Below are 22,076 nucleotides of genomic sequence, written 5' to 3' on the forward strand. Positions count from 1 at the left end.
TAAGCAGGTAAAGACACTTGTTTATTGTACTAAGACTGGTACATTTAACATAAGTATGCCTTGGGGTTTGATTTACAAACTTTTTCCAACAAGATTCCCCTTCTTTTAACTATTCAAAAGCCAGAAAAATACTAATCACAATAAACTAAAAGAACCTACAATACTATTTGCAGTAGAAATACCTATTAATCAAAACTATTGCACATTCAGTAAATTTAAAGAAGATACCCTCTCTTTACTCTCAGACATTACCAAATTTTCCTGTCATAACCTTAACTAAACTTTTACTGGGAATTTTTGCTGCTGTCATGTTCTAAAATAAACTTCCCCTTCATCAGCCATTTTGATTATCACTAGTCACACGTGTTCATGGTATTTAGCATCATATTCTTGTTGTGGATATGAAAGCTATGCTGCCTTTATAAACATATTAAAAACCAGGAAATACATAGAGAGACTTGTGTATCTGATGCAATTTCTCTAATGGATTCATCTGTCAAACGAGGGCCTCCTCACTCTTTCCTACACCATCATATTGGAAATCTCACTAACTGGAAGAAAATCCTGATAATCCTTTGTCATCTGGTCATGGTATGTCCCACTGTAACAGGAAATTCTGACTCCTTCACCAAGGGGTTAACATATTGATTCACTAACTACCTAAACAGCCAGTAGTGTGCTGACAAGTAGTAAAGAACACCTATATACTGCAAATGTTATCTGAGACCTCTTAAAGCTGGAATTTAATAGCCAGTTCAGCCCAGCAATGGGGGTGAACCAAATATTAAGCCACTAAAAGAATTCAGTTATCTACTTACAAAAAAGAAATACAGCCATAGGAGTCTGACTAATGAATAAAATCTACACTTCAGGTTCTATAGATTCAATATCAACAAAAGCTAATACAAATATGCTGTTCTGAAAAAAATGCAATGTATGGCCTCAACCTGAAACCTAACATTATGTGTACGTGGTACAACTAGGTGAGAAACATTGTTTACTGACAAAACAAAATATTGTATTATTAATTGGCAACCCCGCCCCCACGTCCCCTCCCACAACTTCACTCCTCACAGAGACAGAGAAGGCCTGTTATATGTGCTGCAGTCTATTTGATGACATGCATTTTGGTAATGAAAAAGGTGTTAACTCATCATGTTAACTCTTCCCCCCACCCCCCTTGTTTGTAATTTGTCTCAAGCTTTTAGGGAAATACGACTCAGAAATTAAACACACTGGCACATCTTTTGGAATACACTAACTACGGCTCTCAGCAGAGCTCGACCGAGAACGAGATTTTTTCTTGGAGGAACGGGGAGATGGAGAAGAAGGCTGCACACTAGAATGGTGACTCTTCTGAGAGTATTTTTTGTCAGGCGTACGACTGCGAGAGCGAGACCTACTGGTTGACCTGGAAGATCTTGCAGACTTGGACTTGCTGCGAGATCTTGAGTAGCTTCTTGAACGAGACCTGCTTCTGGGAAAAAATATAAAAGGTCTTACTCTGGAATATTTTTAAATTAAGAATTTAAATGGATGTTAACTATTTTTAAAAAAGCTATTTTGCACCCATAACATTTCCATCTACAGAACTCAAAGCACTGCACAAAACATTCAATCACTTCAGGTATTGCGTTTCTTTTTTACTCTCCATCATTTAGGGGGGCAGAGATAGCTCAGTGGTTTGAGCCTTGGCCTGCTAAACTCAGCGTTGTGAGTTCAATCCTTGAGGGGGCCATTTAGGAATTGGGGCAAAAATTGGAGATTGGCCCTGCTTTGAGCAGGGGGTTGGACTAGATGACCTCCTGAGGTCCCTTCCAACCCTGATATTCTATGATTTGTAAGATCCTTGTCAACTAAAACTTGGGATATGCAAGCAATTTTTACTCATCTATCACGAAAAAAGGAAGCACAAGATCACACTAGTCATTCTTTCCCCCTAGAAAAGCGTATGTAAATTAGGTACAATTCTTGGGACCCCAGTAAGATATTAAAATGTCTGAGTATCACAAGAGCTCTGCAAGCTCAAAGATTTGAAAATTGCATCCCTTGTTCTGCTGTCAATCTTTTTGCATTTAACAAGACAGATCTTTGTATAGATTATGATGGAGCTGAAGTTAACATACATTTTTATTACTTTTAAAAATTTAAAAGTCAGAACAGCTTTAAAAACATACATTAATTAGTTGCTTTTTACTGGGTCTCACCAGAAAGGCAGTTTTGCAAAATTCCTGAAGATTGAATAATGGAAAGAATCTGAAAAGATTTGGAGGAAATTTTCTAATAAATTATAACCATTTTAATGTGGGCCAAATTTTGGATGGAATCTCTTTCATTTTGCCCATTTAGAGAAACATCAGATTTTTATTATCTCTCCACCAAAAATATGGCAAATAAAACTCAAATCTGCACTAAAAATCCATCTTTTCTGAATTAAAATTTTGTCTGAAACACTTTATAGTATATCTACTGCTGGAAACTGGTTTTGTACTGTGGTATTGCAAATGACAGCAAAGGAGTTAAATACTTCAACAGCATGGCACAGTTCTTGGCAGTGCTGATACCAACCTACAGAACTGTCAGGGCAGACGACATACCTGTGTGATTTGCGATCTTCAATTAATTTAATTTTGCGCCCATTGAGCTCAGTGCCATCCAACTTGTCCAATGCACTCTTCATATCATCATATGATGCAAACTCCACAACACTACGGATCATCAGGAAGTCACAAAAATTAAGTTATGGGAGAGAATGGAGGAAAGCAGAGGAAAAAAGATTTTGTATTCATTAGAGTGGGTGGTTTGTGTTTTTTTAGATCTATATGCTCAGGTTTTAACTCCTTAAAACTGATTTTCTAGCTTAATGACAGGACTGACACTGACAAAACAATCCTAACCACCTCCAATGCCCACACTCATCTTAAATCACATTGAATGATAAAAGGAAAACTCCTGAAGTCATCACTTGCGGGCAGATCTCAGCTGCTGTACATCAGCTGGGAGTTAATGAAGCTATGACAATGTACGGCACACCTGAAGATCTGCCTGCCCTTCATTCCTTATTTGGGCAAAATTCTGAAGGATTTCAAGATCTAGCTTAAGCTTTTCCGGGAAGAAGAAATACAAATGGGCCAAGTCTGCCCCCTCCTTAGAACTTTAGCAGTAAATATAATTCCTTTCTTTAGTTGGCCTCATTTACACCTCTCTTCCCCAAACATGTTATCAAGGCTGCTTTAAGTTGCACCTGTCTGCAATGGGCCTCAAGGAGTTATTCTGGCAATAGAGATTCACCAGAGAATAATAATGTTCCCGCCATGCTTCCTTTTCCCTGGGCTACCCACAACAAGTCCCTTAGCATATGTTTATGGACAGTCAAAATTTGCACAAAAGTTCCCTAAAAGGAAATTCGTGAACAAGAACAGTACCTTAGCTCTAAGTATGGTGATTTTTACACTTTGAAATAGCAGGAAGATTGGATCATCATTATCCTGGTATTGCCCAGATTTATACACAAATATGGATTTACCCTTCATTCCTGTTGTTTCTGTGCGCATCCACATAAGTCACCTCTCCTGCCTTTCTCATGACATCTTTCAAGTCCTGCAGTAAAAATTACAATTCAGCTTAAACACGAAATACACTAACAAGCTATCTGTAAGTCAAAAAAGTAAAGTTCTCTGTTAGACAGGTTATAATTTTTGCATTTAGACTTCTTTTGAAACTCAGCCTACTTAGTAACAATTACAATAATAAAAACAAATTATTGCTTTTAAATTAAGCCCATATCCCAAAAGCAGCTCTTATGAAAACATGGTGCAGCAATTAAAGCATTAATTAACATTGTAACTATACCAGATAAGGAGTTATAGGATATTAAATGCAAACTTTTACAACTGACCATAAAGGCTATTTTGGAAAACCTCATTTAAATGAGAATCTTGCATATTTAAAATTGCCTACATGCATATTCTCCTCCACCCCCACTTAAAGCTACACACACAAAAATTAAATGAAAAATGTCTATGTTTAATTAATGCTAAGATTGTAACAAACTGACAAACGGCAGAATATTCAGAGTTACAAGAGGAGAATCTGTCTTAACTCTGATTTTTCTGGCTTTCACCAGTCTGTGTCACAACCTCAGTGTTATTTCAAAAGAGATACTTGTATTTAATGTCAACAGAGACTGAACATACACTATAGCATGTTTACTTGCCCCGCAATGTGATAAAACGAAGTGAACAAATAATGTTACAGGTGATTAAAAAGATAAGTACAATTATATTTAAAAGTTATTTGCAAACTTAAAAACAATATATTCTCCAAATAATATTGCGCATTTTATAGCCCAAGGCTACTTACCGCAACATACCACAAGTGGTCAGATGATATAAGCAGGTACCTTAAGTAAACAGTCGCTTGTCCAATACCTAGCTGGCCAAGAGGAACTGCCTTACATGAGAAGGGCAGAGGAATGGCTCATAGCAATATGCTTCAGGGGGATGTACCAGAGACCCTGAAAATACTTGACAACATCCGGAAGTGGATACAGAACCTGCGGCTGACCTGTGCTAGCCAAATCGAGCTCAAACCTGGACAAACCAAGATCTAGATCGCCAAAACAGGAGTGTCATAGGAACCAAAAGGAAAATTCAGAACAGGCCAAGCCCTAGAATTTCAGCCACTAGAAACCCCAAACTCTTGGGCTCTCTCTCCTCCACACAAGAGAAACGAGGGTTAACCCAAAGCAAGGCTGTTAAAAGAGGTTCAAAATGCACTTGGTTAGAAATATGTTTGAGAAAAAAATACAAACAAAAAGCTAAGAAATAAACTTTAGAACATTTGCTACAGCATACGGAAGACTCAGTTTAATGCTTAATAAAGCTCAACAATTTAGTTCTAAAAGTGAGCATCCGAATTACACATTAGGCTGCAAAACAGTGAATACTTTTTCTTGTTTAAAATGCTTAAAAACCCAAACACTCTCATTCAGTTACCACATTTAATATATGATCCATAGCCACATTTAAAAACCATTACTGCAAACTAAACACATGTACAGTAATTCAGAGATAAAGGGTGAAACCCTGACCTTACTGAAGTCAATGGGAGTTTTGTCATGGACTTCAGTGGGGCGAGGATTTCACCCAACAAGTTTAAAACTATACATTTGTTATTAATAAATCAAAGGTTTTCTTGATCTAGAACAAAATGCTCTAATTTAGAAGTGCTGCTAAGAAAAGAAATTAAGTAAGGCAATCACACAGACTTGCATTCTAAGTTAAGTTGTTTTAGGTTCTAAAATTTTGAGCCATCTTAACATTTAAACTCTGATTTGCTAAGGATCATGGCCATAAAAAGCTGTGTAACAGAACAAGAAGATACGATTGAGACACTAAGAATATTAATTTGAAGAGAGAAGAAATATGTTCGTGTGTGTGTGTGGGTGGGTGTATATATATACACCCACACACACACATATATATGTAGGAAGTTTAGGACGCTGCTCTCCTTCAACCAACAGAAGGTCTTAAAACTACCTAAACTAATCTCTTATATTAAAAAAAAAAAAAAAAAAAACAGCAATGAAATCTGACCATTCATGAGGGTTAATGTTTGGTTTCACCTCACTCACAAAAATATATCATTGTGTTCCTCAGCAATTAAAGATTTAATAGACCATGTATTTTTTAAAAAACAGAAAATTGTGAAAAAGAATAAATGTACACATTAAAACTGTCCTAAGAAGACATGGCTTTTACTTTTCTTTTAGCAATCACAGATCTATTATCAGATCAACTATCAACTTCAACTATCATTTATTTTTGGGAGAACTGGTAGTGTTGATGGGAAGCCATTTGTAACAAATTTGCACTGTCATAACCACAGGTAATTAAAATTACTGGTTGTTTGGCTTTAAACACACTTGGAGCCATAAAATGGGCCGGGGGAGGGGGTGGAGAGAATGATCTGGACACACATTTTAACTATTTCTAGCATCTGAATGTGCTGGCTTTAAAAGCAGACAAATATAGTCCTGTCTCAAATTTTGGGAAGCTACACATCCAGATGCCCACAAGTTTTGAAGGCAAGGTATTATATCTATTTCATTCAGGATAGCTAGTTTCTCAAAGGGAGATGAAGACCAGAACTTGTCCTGGGATAATCTAGAATCCAGTATTTTAGTGACTATCATATTTCTAGTCTCATCAATCATATTAATAGTATACTACTACTTAATGTTTAATAGCTAACAAATTCTGATGTATTATGGCTTCAAAATTAAACTACATTTGTACAGGGAATTTTACTTTAAATTGTAACATTTTATAGAGAAGCAATTGTCTTAAAACAGTTTTGCTATAATTTGTTACACATTTAGCTTACCAAGCACTTTAAATGTATACCTCCACAAATCTAGAAGAAATGGCACATTGTCCTCCTTAAACCATCTCTAATGGACTAGTGTCAAGATTCACAGTAATTTCACACTAAGCCTACAAAGTGCAAAGCTGGTCAGGAGTGCTTAGTGCTAGTGTACTTAGCACTTGCAAAATGTGTCAGAATATTCTCAACTTTCATGTTAAGCATTCAAGAAATTTTGCCGCGAACTTTTAGGTATGGATATGTTCACGTGCTCAGGTAACCACAAAAGATTTATTATGGTGAATCTGAATTAAGATGATGTAAATCTAACATGTAATTACTAGGAATAAAGCCATTATAAATATTCAAAAGTAAAAGTGATTGCAAGATCCAATTTCCAAGCTGTGAATTAATTTTAATGTAAACACCTCCATTAAATTATGGCTTTCCTCAAGACTCCATTATAGCTTTTACCCCTTCCTCAATGTTACCTCTACAAGATCAGTGATTTTTAGAGCTTCATATACAGAGTAAAAAGAAAAGGAGTACTTGTGGCACCTTAGAGACTAACCAATTTATTTGAGCATGAGCTTTCGTGAGCTACAGCTCACTTCATCGAAATTGGTTAGTCTCTAAGGTGCCACAAGTACTCCTTTTCTTTTTGCGAATACAGACTAACACGGCTGTTACTCTGAAACATATACAGAGTAGTTGTGTAGTATATACTAGAGGGATTTAGATGAAGTCCACTTGTCTGCTGAATCAAAAGTTTAAAACTGATCAGAGGTTTATTTAATAATAGAATCATATAATCAAATACTGTGCTTTCCATATGAAAGGATGGCACAAAGCTTTGCAGACTTAAGCCCTAATTCTGCCACCAGATCCACATGGGTGGACCCCTGCACCCTCATGAAGCATCATTAACATCAGTGAAGCTCCAGACAGGCACAGAATGTTTGCCCTTGCAGATCTTGTTGCAGGGACCAGAGCCTTAAACTAACACAATCTATCCATGTCCGTCTCTTCAATATACAAACAAAATCCATCTATGATCATTAACGTAGTGTCTTTTTTAAAAAAAAAATAAACCTCACTTGTTGATTCTACCTTTTGTAAGTAGTATGGGCTTAGCAATAGATATTTCTGTTGCAAGGCCCACAAAGAAAAGTGAATTCCTTATAATGGGTATATTAGAAACAACACACACATTAATATAAAAACAGTGATCATGTGGTCATTCTTTTTAAGTCAGCTAAAGATTAGAAAAAGTTGTAGACATCACAAATCCAGTGATATAGCTTTAAAAAGAATTTTTAAAAGAGTTTATCTGAACCCCTGCAGTAAGTACACTATGTCTAAGTGGCTTTCTTGGAATTTGCTTTATTCATGCAGTATTAATGAATTCTTAATCATGGTCCACCTCAAAAAAATGTTTAGCGCAATTAAAAAAGACTACAAGTTTCATTCAGAACAAAAATGGAAACTCAAAGGTGTGGAAATCTCAAATATTCCATCCTAGTAAACTGATTAATGATTTAGAGGTTACAAATGTAACGCCAAATTAAAAGATAATCCAAAGTATCACCAGCTGAAAATCATAAGGCAAGAACCACTAGCCTCCCAACTACAAAATGTCAGCTATGATACCTATTTGTACAGTTTTGAAAATTAGTTACTCTTAAATGTTGGAGTATATAATTCAAGCACTTTTTTTAACTTTTAATAAAAATTAAATATTTATTATGGCTTTAATACAAGATTAGATTGCAAACTGCCTCCTTAAGGGCAGGAAAATAAAATGCACTGAATAAAATCATGTATTAAAGATAAAAAAGACTGAAATCTAACTCACCTGCCAGCTGATCCGTGAAGAAAGGTTTTCAACTATAATTCTGTGTTCAGTACGAACAGGAGGTCCATACCAGCTATAAGAATTCAGAGACAATAAAATACATTTCCCCAAAGCAGAGTATTTAAACACACAAACTCATGTGTTCTGACAGTTTGCTGATGGAGTTAAATACTAATTACTTTCCTTACATATGGATTGCAGATTAGATTCTCCCTGGTTAACTCTTATACTATATTTAAAAGCATATACCCACTATAAGAGTGGAAGTGCTGACATAAGCAATAAATTAGTATTTTGCTGGAAGAACTTTACACCCAGGCAGTCAATATAGATGTCATTTTCAGATCTATTGAAGACTAATTTATTTTCATTAAATTAGTTCAGACCAAAAAAGTATAATCTAAGTACTCTAATGGCTTTGGTCAAACATATTGCCTCTGGAGGCCACTCCTACTGAAGGTGTAATTACTTCTTTGCTGACAAGGGGCTAAATTCTGTCTTTTGAAGTCAAAGAGACACATGCAAACATCTTAAGACAATTTAGCCCAATGGTTCTCAATTCCCAAGCACTTGCTAATATTTGGATATGCCAATGTGCCCCTATGGCAGTTTCTTATGGGTCAGAATATTCTGACTTCAAGAAACACAACATGAAGCCAACGGGTTGCATATAAGTGGCAGTGGCACTTTGATTGTGAATAAAAAGTGTTCATACCATGAAACGTTACTGAAAGGAATGACTATAATTATAATAAGGTCTGATGGCGAGTTATGGGGGATTGAGGGAGGGGAGAGTGGGAGAGGAAGTCCCTAACAGGCAATTAGTGCTCCCAATCCCAACAACTCTATTAGAGGGTTTGAGAACCATTGGGGAGTTTGGAAAAAGCACACTGGCTTTTGAAAAAATAATGTACAATTCTATTAATGGTGTTATATTGGACTTCTATCAGAATGGTGGGAGAACAGTACCCTGAGAAGATAAATGTTTTCCACCTATTCTTCTTCCACCCAGCTGTTTCTGGTAAGGGTTATCAAGATAGTTACAAAGCACTGATAGCAATTTAAGCCAATCAGATGACTTAGAACATTTTTTTCATCCCTTCAAATTAATGTCTCACACAACCACAATTCAAATAGGTTGTACTGCTACTGTGGGCATCCTTGTATTTAGTTATAGTTTTCAAATGAAACAGACTTGGATGCTTACTGTAGTACTAAGTACACCCAATGACACCATTTTATGCACTCTCAGTTTTGGATAGATAAACCAATTGTCATTGCTTCCTAGTCTGTCCTTTCATTCTCACACGAGGTGCATATGAAATGACATTAATACAGAGAAGAACTGTCTAGTGTGCGCGCGCGCATGTGTGTAAAATTTTACTTGCCCTGGCACAAAAACCTGCTTACTGTTATGAAAAAATTATGATTGATAGAAAATTAATACACATCATTGGGGTCACACCTTAAGTTAATTTGTTCAGTCTAGATGTCGGAATTACTCAGTCTTATGGTTCTTTCAACACCACACCTCATCCCATAAAATGTAACCCTAATGGTGTGTACTGATTTGTACACTGAAGCATAGGTAATTTGATTTCAGCGCATACCTCAAAGTGTCCCAATTTTTTTCAGAACATCCAGATCTTCAGAGCATTTAAGCAGAAGTCCCAGAGTCCCAAAACTGGCAGGCTGAGTCCCATTTTTTCATTATTTCAAACGGTAGTCTCTTCCTGTCTGGCACCGGGTGTCTGACGTCATGAACATGGCCACAACGTCAGATGCCCACGACCTTCAATCACACTTCCTACTTTAAAAGTTCACTTTTAGCCTGGACCTCGGATCAATCCTACTGCATCAAGGTCACTGCCACTAAAGAAAAAAGAATCTAATTAGCATACTTGCATATGCAAATTAGATGCCCCAGATTTTACTGGTCTGTGGTTGGAAGGAACTCTGCCTCTGAAACAACTGCAGAGAGGTTAAGAATTATATTTCAGTGAAATGTTTATCCTTCTTTCAAAAACTACTCTGCATAGTCCACAGTTACTAATTCTATTACAGAATACATCAGTTCAAATGGTTTACTTTAGAAACAACAATTTAAAGTAAAAAACAAAGTGTTGCTCTGTCATTTAACTAACTCTGCAAAATTTACCATTTAAGAAAATCCATTAAAATATATAAAGATCATTATCTCATTAAATAATTCAAAGTAATACTTTTTCACACATACTGTATATCCAGCATATGTAATAGATACATGTAGTCTGTACCATAACTGTTTTTAGATTCCATCCATGGACAGAGATTGTCCTTTAGGGGGGGTCACTTTCTTTTCAATCAGCAACCTTTGCCTTTTTGTACTTTTATACTGATGGGTGTTATGCTAGCACTTTGTTCCTACGATAGCGGTTCTTACCATGATCTGTGAGACCCCATCCCAGTGCTTACTGAATTAAACTTTTTAGAACCCAACAATGGGAAATTTGGAACCTTGGTAGGTTAGATGGTCCACCAGAGAAACTTTCAAGTAAAATGGTTCACAGAATTTATGCTGAAGAACCATTGCTGTACAGTAATATTAAACCCATGACACATTGCTTAGGTAGAGAGATGCCCCAGTTGAGAAACACATGATCTTAATATTAAAAAATGAATAACCTTCCCAGGGTTTTTTAATCACAATATTTTTTAAAATATAGAGTTGGTTTTCCAATATGAATCACAAAAGGTTTTGCGACAGAAACATACTGGGCAGTATTTATGACTTCTTTCCTTGCTGACTCATGCAACTTTGTATTGGCACTTTCAGACAATGTCAATTAACACTTAAGATTTTCTATTGGTTTCAAAAGAAGTCATTATACTGACTTGACATCTGTAATTAGCTACCTAGTTATGTTAGGAAAAAGCCCAAAAAAGAACAGGCCAACCCAGTGGCACACTGTTAGTACTCAGCATCACACAGGCCAGTATGGAGTGCAAGCACAGTACCGTGTGTTCACTAGCAGTGGGATACAGAGGGACCACTCAAGTTGCTAACAGCAAATCCCTCAAGTCGATTAAGGAGCAGCACTGATTGGCTCAAAGGTGTCCCATCTTGTCCTCCTCAGCCAGAAAAATAATGGCTACGAGGTACAGGGGTGTCAGTACTGGGTTCCTCAATGGCAGTGGTTCTCAAACTTTTGTACTGGTGACCCCTTTCACATAGCAAGCTTCTGAGTGCGACACCCCTTATACATTAAAAAGGCTTTTTTTTATATATTTAACACCATTATAAATGCTGGTGGCAAAGCAGGGGTTTGGGGTAGAGGCTGACAGCTTGTGACCCCCCATGTAATAACCTCACGACCCCCCGATGGGTCCCGACCCCTAGTTTGAGAAGCCCTGCTCAATGGTATGTAAGGACGTGGAGCTTCCCTTCTCCACCAACAGGAAGAAGAAAAAACAATGCTTTAAGCACAGTGCATCCCCAGTTATTTTATATGCAGTAAATTGAGATCAATTCACTCACCTAGGTCCACTGCTACGTGACTGGTAATAATTGAACCGCTGTGGAAATCTGCCTCTGCCTCCCCCTCTTCGTGCCCTGGCATGTTCAATTGTAACCCTTAAACATGAGAGAAAAAAATCCATAACTACTTAAGTCACTTCAATCCTTTGCAATAGAAAGTACACATGCAGAATCAAGAGAGGTCCTGCTCTTAGGTTTTTATTTGACACAGCATAGCAGAATCTATGGCAGATATTTCATAAGCATCCAAAACATTAACTTATAATGTTTCCATGAAATTTACTTCAGGTCTGCTGTTTAGATTTAATGGTCAGAAAGGAAGAACAAGAGTATAGGGCCGTGAAAAGAAAAGGCCCACACTGATGGTTTAAGATAAATATGCAAGTTGTTTTTTGGCTCATTAAGATAACTTATTGGTTTCTTATGTACAATGACTGTTTGGCACTCTTATAAGCCATACATATGGTAAGAGGTTCTGATTAATTTCTAGAAGTGACAGATGGACTAATGAGGAGAAGAGTGAAATGAATGGATTTGACATTTCTGGTAAGATTGCATCTGTTCATCTGGGGAAGAGCCATATAACATATATTGGAGGGAAAACACAAATTCCTAACATCTCTAGCCAAAAAAAAAAAGGCAGTTGAATTCTATGCTACAATACAAACTAAGGCCCCCAGTCTTGCATCAGGACATAACAGACACCTCCACTTACATAGAGATCGGTCAGAGATCCACCCGACCCAGATGTTGGAGCAGAGCCTAGTGCATCATATTTGGGGTATAAAACGTATTTAGTGTTTTAGAAAAAGCGTATTTGAAGTTTACCTTTCATTGCACAGTTCTTTACCATTCAGTTCATAAACTGCATCATCAGCATCTCTATGGTCTTCAAACTCCTAGGAAAGAAACAGGAATAAGCATCACAGATTTATAATGATGCAATCACATTTCCCACTAGAGCAGGGGTCAGCAACCTTCCAGAAGTGGTGTGCCAAGTCTTCATTTATTCACTCTAATTTAAGGTTTCACTTGCCAGTAATACATTTTAATGTTTTTTAGAAGGTTTCTTTCTATAAGTCTTTAATATATAACTAAACTATTGTTGCATGCAAAGTAAATACGTTTTTTAAAATGTTTAAGAAGCTTCATTTAAAATTAAATTAAAATGCAGAGCCCCCTGGACTGTTGGTCAGGACCCAGGCAGTGTAAGTGCCATTGAAAATCAGCTCGCATGCTGCCTTTGGCACGTGTGCCATAGGTTTCTTACCCCTGCACTAGAGTATTCTTTTCCACACCCTCTTAAAAATGTGTGTATTTAAGAACTATGCAGTGCAGCAAGCATCAACTAGCAGATCTATATCCTTAAAGCAGAACGCAGTGAAAACTGATGAACATATATGGACTTTTACACTGAGAATTATTCTCCTTCTCAATTACACTAATGTATCTCCATTAATTACAGTGAGTTAGTCCCAAGATCACTACAGTGAGTTAGTCCCAAGCACCAGGTCCTGTATACGGATATGTGATGAGCTAACAAGTCCCTTATTCCGTGTATTCTTATCAGAGGACGAAGGATAGTCTTGGGTTTAGGGTATAGGATTGGCAGTCTGATTCCTATTCATACCCCTGTTACAGATTACCTTGGGGAATTCACTTAGGCCAACATTTTAAAGTTTCCCTAGAGCTGGGTACCTAAATAAGAATGTTCCTGAGTTTCTGCAGTGCTTAGCACTCACATCTCCCATTGACTTCAGTTAGAACTGTAGGTGCAAGGACATTCAGAAACAAATACCAGGCCACTTATTTAGGTACCTAACTTTAGGTCACTATGGTTTGAAAAATTGTGTCTTTATCCTCTTTCTTTACTGTATTCTATAAAATTTAATCTAAAAAAAAAAATCTATGAAATGATCTCAAAAATGATTAATCAGTTCTTTTGTCTTGTACTTAAGCAATAAATACACAATGAAATGTGTTTTAACAGTATTAAGAATGCTTTAGCTCTTTAGTACCTCCTGTTGCATTGCTCATTGACACCACAGCAGAAAGCAAGACCAGCAGCACTTGCATTTTGAATGCTTAACACAAAATCTGCTTTCATAACAATAGATAAAATAACTGAACATCTTGTGGAAGAAAATAATTTAGAGACAATATGAACGCCTTACTCACACTACTTAGCACCTTACATTATGAATAGTCCACTGAAATCCTTCACACATTAAGATGCTACACACTGAGTAAGAATACTAGAATCTGGCCCTTAATGGTTAAAGCAGAAGACCAAGAGTCAGGTGTTATGGATTCTATTCATAGCTCTACTACAGACTTGCCGTGTGACTTCAGCCAAGTTACTTAATCTCTGTTACTCAGTTCACCAGTATGTAAAATGAGAATATTACTTATCTAACAGAGAATACCAAGGTGTTTGTTAGTACATTAAAGTGCTTTAAAGTCCCTGATGAAAAGTGCTCTTATAGAGCTAAATTTTATAATTTGCTAGTAGCTTGATGGCTATTGAAGAGGGAGTGCAACAACTACGGAATTCCATTCATTTGTGGGGTTTCAATAGAAAAATACTTTTAAAACTATTTTTGGCAACAACTGGTATCAAGCCATTCTTTAGAGCAGTGATACTCAGACTGAGGCTCGAGAGCCGCAAGTGGCTCTTTAATGTGTCTCCTGCAGCTCTCTGCAGCACATGATATTAAAAAAACTGAGAGATTTATTTATTAACCAATCTAAGTTATTAGCCAATCAGGATGCTTTTACTATTTTATTTTATCAACTACAATTGATTCGTAACACTTGGTTAGTCATTTCACTGTGAGAATAATATATATAAAACCTAAATATTTACCATTGTACTGTTTAAATATATAGTACTATAGTAACTGAAACAATGAATTCACACTACTGTGGCTCTTTTGGGTAATGTTGATCACTAATTTGGCTCCTGAAACACTGAGGTCTAAGTATCACTGCTTTAGAGATATGGCCAAAGATACTGGAAACACTAAAATAATGTAAAAACTGCAGTATAAACTTTTTTTCTTTCAATTCCTTTTAAAACCCCATCTTTTTTCCCCAGGACAAAAGTCCGCTGAGTTTTACATTTAAGTGAATGGTTACAGGGTAGTTAGTGTCCTCAAAAATAAGGAGTGATATCCTGATCCTCACTGAAGGCAATGGCAAAACTCCCACTGAATTCAGAGCCAGGATTTTATCCAGTTTTAAATGAAAACATGGAAAAAATTGCAGCTGAACAAAAACTAACCTAGAGTGGGAAAAATCTGAATTAAGCTCATATGAAAAGCAATTTAAAGCACAAACATTTTCCATTTCACCATTGGAACTATTATAGTCTCAAACATTTCTTCCCTAAGTGATGTCCCCTGCCTGCTATTAAGCTAACTGAGCCTGTAATTGCATAAAAGAGGAAGCATGAGGATACACTTACCACAAACCCAAAACCATTTTTCAGATTGATTTCACGTATATGTCCATATCCTTTGAAGAATTTCTCCACATCCCGCTCCCGGGCATGTGGGCTCAAACGTCCAACGAAGACACGACAGCCACTCATTTTAGTTTAAAGGTGAAACTGTAAAACAACAGTTAATTAGCATTATTCATCAGAGTAATTAACTAAAAATAGCTTAATCAGAGTCCTTTCTAAATGAGGCCCCAGAAATCCCGGTTATTGGTCAAATCAGATAACAAATCGAGACAACAAAATCCAAACCATGTTAGAAATATGATTCCTCTTTATAGTGAGAGGAGTTCTCTATTACAGTTTTAAGTTGAATGTACATGGAATAACTCTTAGCTAGTTTTTTAAAGTATAAAAAATATTTCTTGATATCTGCCCTTTGATAAAGGAATTATTTCAGCATCAGGCAATGCACTTGGGCATCACAGAAATGTGAAAACTAACTACAGAGTAAGATTATTCACTCTTGGAGAAGTACTCTTCTGCTACAGAGAAACAAAGGACTAGTTTTCTGTTTGGGGGCATCAGCTCCAACTAGCACAGCCTGTGAAATTTAAGCACACTAATAAATTACAAAGCTTTAATATATTTTGTATATAAAATATTGCAAGAGCATTGGACATACAGCATTAATTATGTATTTCAATGGCTGCATAGTTCACTGATCAGACAATGTTATACTAATTTTATCTCCTCTTTGAACAGTGGATATGATCTGAAGTTACCAAAAAGGAATCCTGTTACCCAGTAGATCTGCACCTTCTGTGTATGCAGAATCATTTTTGGTTACTTTTCTGAAAAGAAGAGCTTTTCTGTTTGTTTACTGGTTTTGTTCCTGCAGAGCCAACCCAGCTATTTGGTAGTGATCTAAAGCCTAATCTGGCTCATGCATCATTAACAGAATTGTTAACCAAGTTCCAACTGCAGAGTCTTTGGATCCCAGAAAAAAGCCCAAGTGAATTTAAAACTCAGGACTAGTAATGAGAAGAAAAAGCTTTCTATTTGTAAACTAAACAAAATGGCTATAGAAGTCATTGATACAAACATGGAACCCAAAGGTGCATTTTACCACACAGCCACATTACAGTAATATGACGTATCATCTGACAGACATATTTTATAACTCTTAGCCCAGTTAGTATTACTTCATTCTGAAGATCACAATACTTAAGGTTACACTTTAATCAAATGAGTCCAAATATCAATAAAGCACTTTCACCTTAAAAGAAGGATGCAAGCATTTCGCTGTGAGCAGCATTCTACCAGACCACAGAGTTAGATGTGATTTCTCATCATGAGATAACTATTTGAATAGTGGCAGAAAGGAGGTCTAACATCAGGGACCAAGATTTTCAAAACTGACTAGTGATTTTGGGTATCTAATTTGAGACACCTTGCAGAAAAAGCTTTGGGGAGTGCATTTTCCCATCACTACTACCACTAGACCTTTCACTTGTGGATTTCCACAAGAATGAATTCTCTCTCCAGGCCATTCTCCTCCTGCTTTAACATTGGTTTAACAATCCAAACAACTTTATTATTAAAAACTGAAATGCTGTTGTTCTGAACAAAGTATGAGTGCATCTGTTTAAATTTAGGTGACTGTGTAAAGTTTAACCCAAGATTATTTTGCACCAATATTCTCAACATCATAAAAACAGACAGTCTCTGCCCTGAGGACCTTGAAATAATAGGGTTCTATCTTGTAGACCTTTTGTATATGAAAGTGTTACAGGACTAGGCCCTAAAGTAGACAGATAATACCACTTGGACAGTATACCAGATGAACCACGTGGGGTGAAATCTAAGGGCAATTCAGATGTAATTTTTGTTATGTTAATGTAATTTACCACTTACATCTCACACAGAGTAGCACTGACAGGCTTCAACAACCAGCACATTTATAAGGAAAGATTTAAAGGAAGAGAAGGATTCCATTTTTTGAATTTTAATTAAATGGCAAGTACTTTTTTCAAATGTCCAAAATACATTTCTTGATTCAGAACTAGGAATTTTAAGGAATCTGATCAACCCAAATTAAAAAAATAAAATAAAACAGATTAACAGTGAAATGTGCCTAGGTAGATCAAACAATGTCTAAAGGGAGTGACAGAGGTCTGCCCCTGCAGAGGTTTGCCTGCGCTAGGCTTATGGTAGTATCAAGGCCTATTCTGGCTTGGAACTGTCTTGGCCATCCTTCTCTGGAAAAGGTAGAAAACCTCCAGAAAAAGTCACAATTGTTTATTAACTATTTGTTTCTGTACCTGAAATCTTTTAACTAAAAACATTTACACAAGGCAACAAACCTCAAACAGGTAAACAAAACATCCCTCCCATACACACCTATGCTAAAGAAAAGGCTTGAGTCTTGCCTCCAAAGATTCTATGTATGTTCAGGTTTCAGAGTAACAGCCGTGTTAGTCTGTATTCGCAAAAAGAAAAGGAGTACTTGTGGTACTTGTGCCACCTTGTGGCAACCAATTTATTTGAGCATGAGCTTTCGTGAGCTACAGCTCACTTCATTGGATGCATACCGTGGAAACTGCAGCAGATATTATATACAGAGAGACCATGAAACAATACCTCCTCCCACCCAACTGTCCTGCTGGTAATAGCTTATCTAAAGTGATCATCAAGTTGGGCCATTTCTAGCACAAATCCAGGTTTTCTCACCCTCCACCCTCCTACACACAAACTCACTCTCCTGCTGGTAATAGCCCATCCAAAGTGACAACTCTCTTCACAATGTGCATGATAATCAAGGTGGGCCATTTCCTGCACAAATCCAGGTTCTCTCACCCCCCTCCAAAAACCACACACACAAACTCACTCTCCTGCTGGTAACAGCTCATCCAAAGTGACCACTCTCCCTATAATGTGCATGATAATCAAGGTGGGCTATGTCCAGCACAAATCCAGGCTCTCTCACACACACCCCCCACCCCCCGGGGACACACACACACAAACTCACTCTCCTGCTGGCAATAGCTCATCCAAACTGACCACTCTCCAAGTTTAAATCCAAGTTTAACCAGAACGTCGGGGGGGGGGGGGTAGGAAAAAACAAGGGGAAATAGGCTACCTTGCATAATGACTTAGCCACTCCCAGTCTCTATTTAAGCCTAAATTAATAGTATCCAATTTGCAAATGAATTCCAATTCAGCAGTTTCTCGCTGGAGTCTGGATTTGAAGTTTTTTTGTTTTAAGATAGCGACCTTCATGTTTGTGATTGCGTGACCAGAGAGATTGAAGTGTTCTCCGACTGGTTTATGAATGTTATAATTCTTGACATCTGATTTGTGTCCATTTATTCTTTTACGTAGAGACTGTCCAGTTTGACCAATGTACATGGCAGAGGGGCATTGCTGGCACATGATGGCATATATCACATTGGTGGATGTGCAGGTGAACGAGCCTCTGATAGTGTGGCTGATGTTATTAGGCCCTGTGATGGTGTCCCCTGAATAGATATGTGGGCACAGCTGGCAACGGGCTTTGTTGCAAGGATAAGTTCCTGGGTTAGTGGTTCTGTTGTGTGGTATGTGGTTGTTGGTGAGTATTTGCTTCAGGTTGCGGGGCTGTCTGTAGGCAAGGACTGGCCTGTCTCCCAAGATTTGTGAGAGTGTTGGGTCATCCTTCAGGATAGGTTGTAGATCCTTAATAATGCGTTGGAGGGGTTTTAGTTGGGGGCTGAAGGTGACGGCTAGTGGCATTCTGTTATTTTCTTTGTTAGGTCTGTCCTCTGGTAGGTAACTTCTGGGAACTCTTCTGGCTCTATCAATCTGTTTCTTCACTTCCGCAGGTGGGTATTGTAGTTGTAAGAAAGCTTGACAGAGATCTTGTAGGTGTTTGTCTCTGTCTGAGGGGTTGGAGCAAATGCGGTTGCTCACCCCCCCCCCCCCAAGACGTTCTGGTTAAACTTGGATTTAAAACTTGGAGAGTGGTCAGTTTGGATGAGCTATTGCCAGCAGGAGAGTGAGTTTGTGGGGGTGTGTGTGTCCCCGGGGGGGCGGGGAAGGGGTGTGTGTGTGAGAGAGCCTGGATTTGTGCTGGACATGGCCCACCTTGATTACCATGCACATTGTAGGGAGAGTGGTCATTTTGGATGAGCTATTACCAGCAGGAGAGTGAGTTTGTGTGTGTATGGGGGTGTGTGTGTGAGAAAACCTGGATTTGTGCTGGAAATGGCGCACCTTGATTACCATGCACATTGTAGGGAGAGTGGTCACTTTGGATGAGCTATTGCCAGCAGGAGAGTGAGTTTGTGTGTGTGGTTTTTGGAGGGGGGTGAGGGAACCTGGATTTGTGCAGGAAATGGCCCACCTTGATTATCATGCACACTGTGAAGAGAGTTGTCACTTTGGATGGGCTATTACCAGCAGGAGAGAGAGTTTGTGTGTAGGAGGGTGGAGGGTGAGAAAACCTGGATTTGTGCTGGAAATGGCCCAACTTGATGATCACTTTAGATAAGCTATTACCAGCAGGACAGTGGGGTGGGAGGAGGTATTGTTTCATGATCTCTGTGTGTATATAATATCTGCTGCAGTTTCCACGGTATGCATCCAATGAAGTGAGCTGTAGCTCACGAAAGCTCATGCTCAAATAAATTGGTTAGTCTCTAAGGTGCCACAAGTACTCCTTTTCTTTTTATGTATGCTCAGCCATATACACAAAGGGAGATAGCAGTCAGGAATTATAAACCAGGAGTGGAAGGGCCCCTTTCTCACCCTCTTGAGAATGTAAAACGGGACAATGAGCACTTCCAAACCTTTCAACAAGCAAAAGGGAAGATAGACCCACAGATTGCTATTGCCAGGCATCTTTGCCCTGCTTTCAGTCCCTTGCAGGTACATTTTCTTGCATACTCCTCCTCTCCCTTAGATAGCTCTCGCTTACAGTAGCAAGTTTTCAACTTTGCCAGTCACCTTAAACAACAACTTCCACAGAAAACTACTAGCTCTCAGACATCATGCTGGCTGTGCGTCTACTATCATTAGGTGTTAACTTTCTGATAACAAGGTATGTGTCTTCTTTTAAAACTCAGCAACAGAAAATCATAAGATCTTATATGAACACGTGAATATGGTGAGTTTTAATTGTTGAGATATTCCTCATTTGTGTATTTGCATTCCTCTTGGTACAGAGTATTGGTATATACTTGCAGAGGCCTTTCTAGCTCTAGGCAAGCTAGGGGGTTGCTTGGGGTGGCAGATTTCTGGGCAGCAGCCTAGACTAGCATATTAGCCCATACCTTGCCCTGGTCACAATAAAATGGTGGCTGGGCCAAACCCAAGCTGCGTGTGCACGCCCAAGGCCATTTACTCAAATTTGGCCCTGCCAACCACCCCTCTGTCACGATGGGAGGGGAGGCCAGGCCAAGTCCAAATTGGAGTGACATGGGGGGAGGGTTTCAGAGTAGCAGCCACGTTAGTCTGTATCCGCAAAAAGAAAAGGAGTACTTGTGGCATCCACTGCATGCATCCGATGAAGAGAGCTGTAGCTCAGGTAAGCTTATGCTCAAATAAATTTGTTAGTCTCTAAGGTGCCACAAGTCCTCCTTTTCTTTTTATGGTGGGAGGCGGAGACACTAAAGTGTTGTCTAGGGAGACTGACAGATTGCCTTGTGCCGCGGCTACATACTTCCTCTCTAACATGGTGAAAGAGAGGTTAATAAACTGAAATAGAGCGGATGCTACTATTTCTTGAAGAGTGAACAGGTCAAGAACTGAAATATCAAAGATTAATGTTTCCCAGCCACAGATAAAAGCCATACAGACCAAACTTGCTTGCTAACACACAAAAAGAGGTTTAAAAAAACAACCCCAAACAGATCGCCACACTGCTGACTTACAGAGCCCCGGAGGGCAGGCCCCGCACAGCAGGCTCAGGGAAATGGGGCGCTGCGATGTGCTTAGCAAGTAATAACTAGAGAGAGAAGGAACAACCGTCTAGCCCCGCGGAGAGCAGAGCCGGCGGGACGAGCGGCAATGGCCGGGGGGGGGGGGGGGGGAGACCGGAACGGCGGATTCCTGGGCGGGTCCGAGCGAGGCAGGTAGGGCCGGTGGCGCTGGGCGGGAAGCACGAGGCGGAGGAGGAGGGGCAGGGTCTCTCCTGCCCGAGGTGGCAGAGGCTTCTCGGTGCGTCACGCCGGGACTCGTGAGTCGCTCCGTTTGCGCAACTTCGCAACACACAAATCAGGTACCGCCCCTCCCCCCCAACCGTGATCTCCGGCTCCCTCCCAAATCCCTTCTCCCCCATCCCCATCCATCCCATCCCATCCCCACCGCCCCTTCCCCGGCTCCCTCAGGCTCGCGGGGAGGGGATATTCACCCGTGGGGGCCGCTGGGTCCAGCCAGACCCTGGGAGCGCAGCGCACGGTGCCTCTCTCCTCCGCCGCAATATGGCGGCGCCAGTCCCGAGAGGAAGGAGGCAACCACAGAACCCTGCTATTGGCGCGCCGCCGCCAGACTACACCTCCCAGTACGCAAGGCGCCGGATTGCCCCGCCCCCACGGCCGCCTGGACGTGCCGCTGCGGACCGGCCGGCGCACTGCACGCTGGGAGTTGTAGGACCGAGGCGAAGAGGAGCTGCGCGCTGGAGCCTGGGAGCTCCCTCTGCTGGTCGAGTTCCTTCTGTGGCGGCTGACGTGGAAGTGACGCAAAAACAAGGCGGAGCTGTTCCTCGTCCAGTTTAAGCACGGTGGGCTCCGGTAGGGCGGACGTAGCTCCAGAGACAAGGTTTCCAGCTGCTCCCTCTGCTTTGGGTGTCCTGGGACTGGGCTGTACCTGGAGCAGAGCGTTCCTGACATAAGAGAGGTGGAGAGACAGGGTGAGTGAGG

General features: G+C 39.4%; 1 protein-coding gene and 1 long non-coding RNA gene across 5 annotated transcripts in view; one reads left to right on the forward strand and one right to left on the reverse strand.

Moving 5' to 3' along the window:
- On the reverse strand, nt 1-21,676 carry LOC140912960 (serine/arginine-rich splicing factor 5-like). 2 transcript variants are annotated; one of them, XM_073348440.1, is made up of 8 exons: nt 21,569-21,676; nt 15,205-15,348; nt 12,567-12,637; nt 11,739-11,834; nt 8,222-8,294; nt 3,527-3,600; nt 2,598-2,708; nt 1-1,474 (listed from the first exon to the last, which is right to left on the reverse strand). In XM_073348440.1, the coding sequence occupies exons 2-8, from the start codon at nt 15,328-15,330 to the stop codon at nt 1,258-1,260; spliced, it is 768 nt and encodes a 255-aa protein (XP_073204541.1). In that variant the 5' UTR covers nt 15,331-15,348; nt 21,569-21,676; the 3' UTR covers nt 1-1,257. The 2 variants fall into 2 exon arrangements, with proteins under 2 accessions (XP_073204541.1, XP_073204540.1); XM_073348439.1 differs by having other exon boundaries at nt 1-1,477.
- LOC140912961 (uncharacterized) overlaps nt 21,287-22,076 on the forward strand; it is a 12,880-nt gene continuing 12,090 nt past the window's right edge. Inside the window, exon 1 of one of the 3 annotated variants that reach the window (XR_012159426.1) lies at nt 21,287-21,436. This is a non-coding gene — a long non-coding RNA (uncharacterized lncRNA). Of the gene's footprint in view, nt 21,437-21,490; nt 22,076 lie in introns of those variants that run through there. The other 2 variants (XR_012159424.1, XR_012159423.1) reach the window with 2 other exon arrangements.

The sequence above is a fragment of the Lepidochelys kempii genome, chromosome 6, assembly GCF_965140265.1.
Source record: "Lepidochelys kempii isolate rLepKem1 chromosome 6, rLepKem1.hap2, whole genome shotgun sequence".
Classification (NCBI taxonomy): domain Eukaryota; kingdom Metazoa; phylum Chordata; order Testudines; family Cheloniidae; genus Lepidochelys; species Lepidochelys kempii.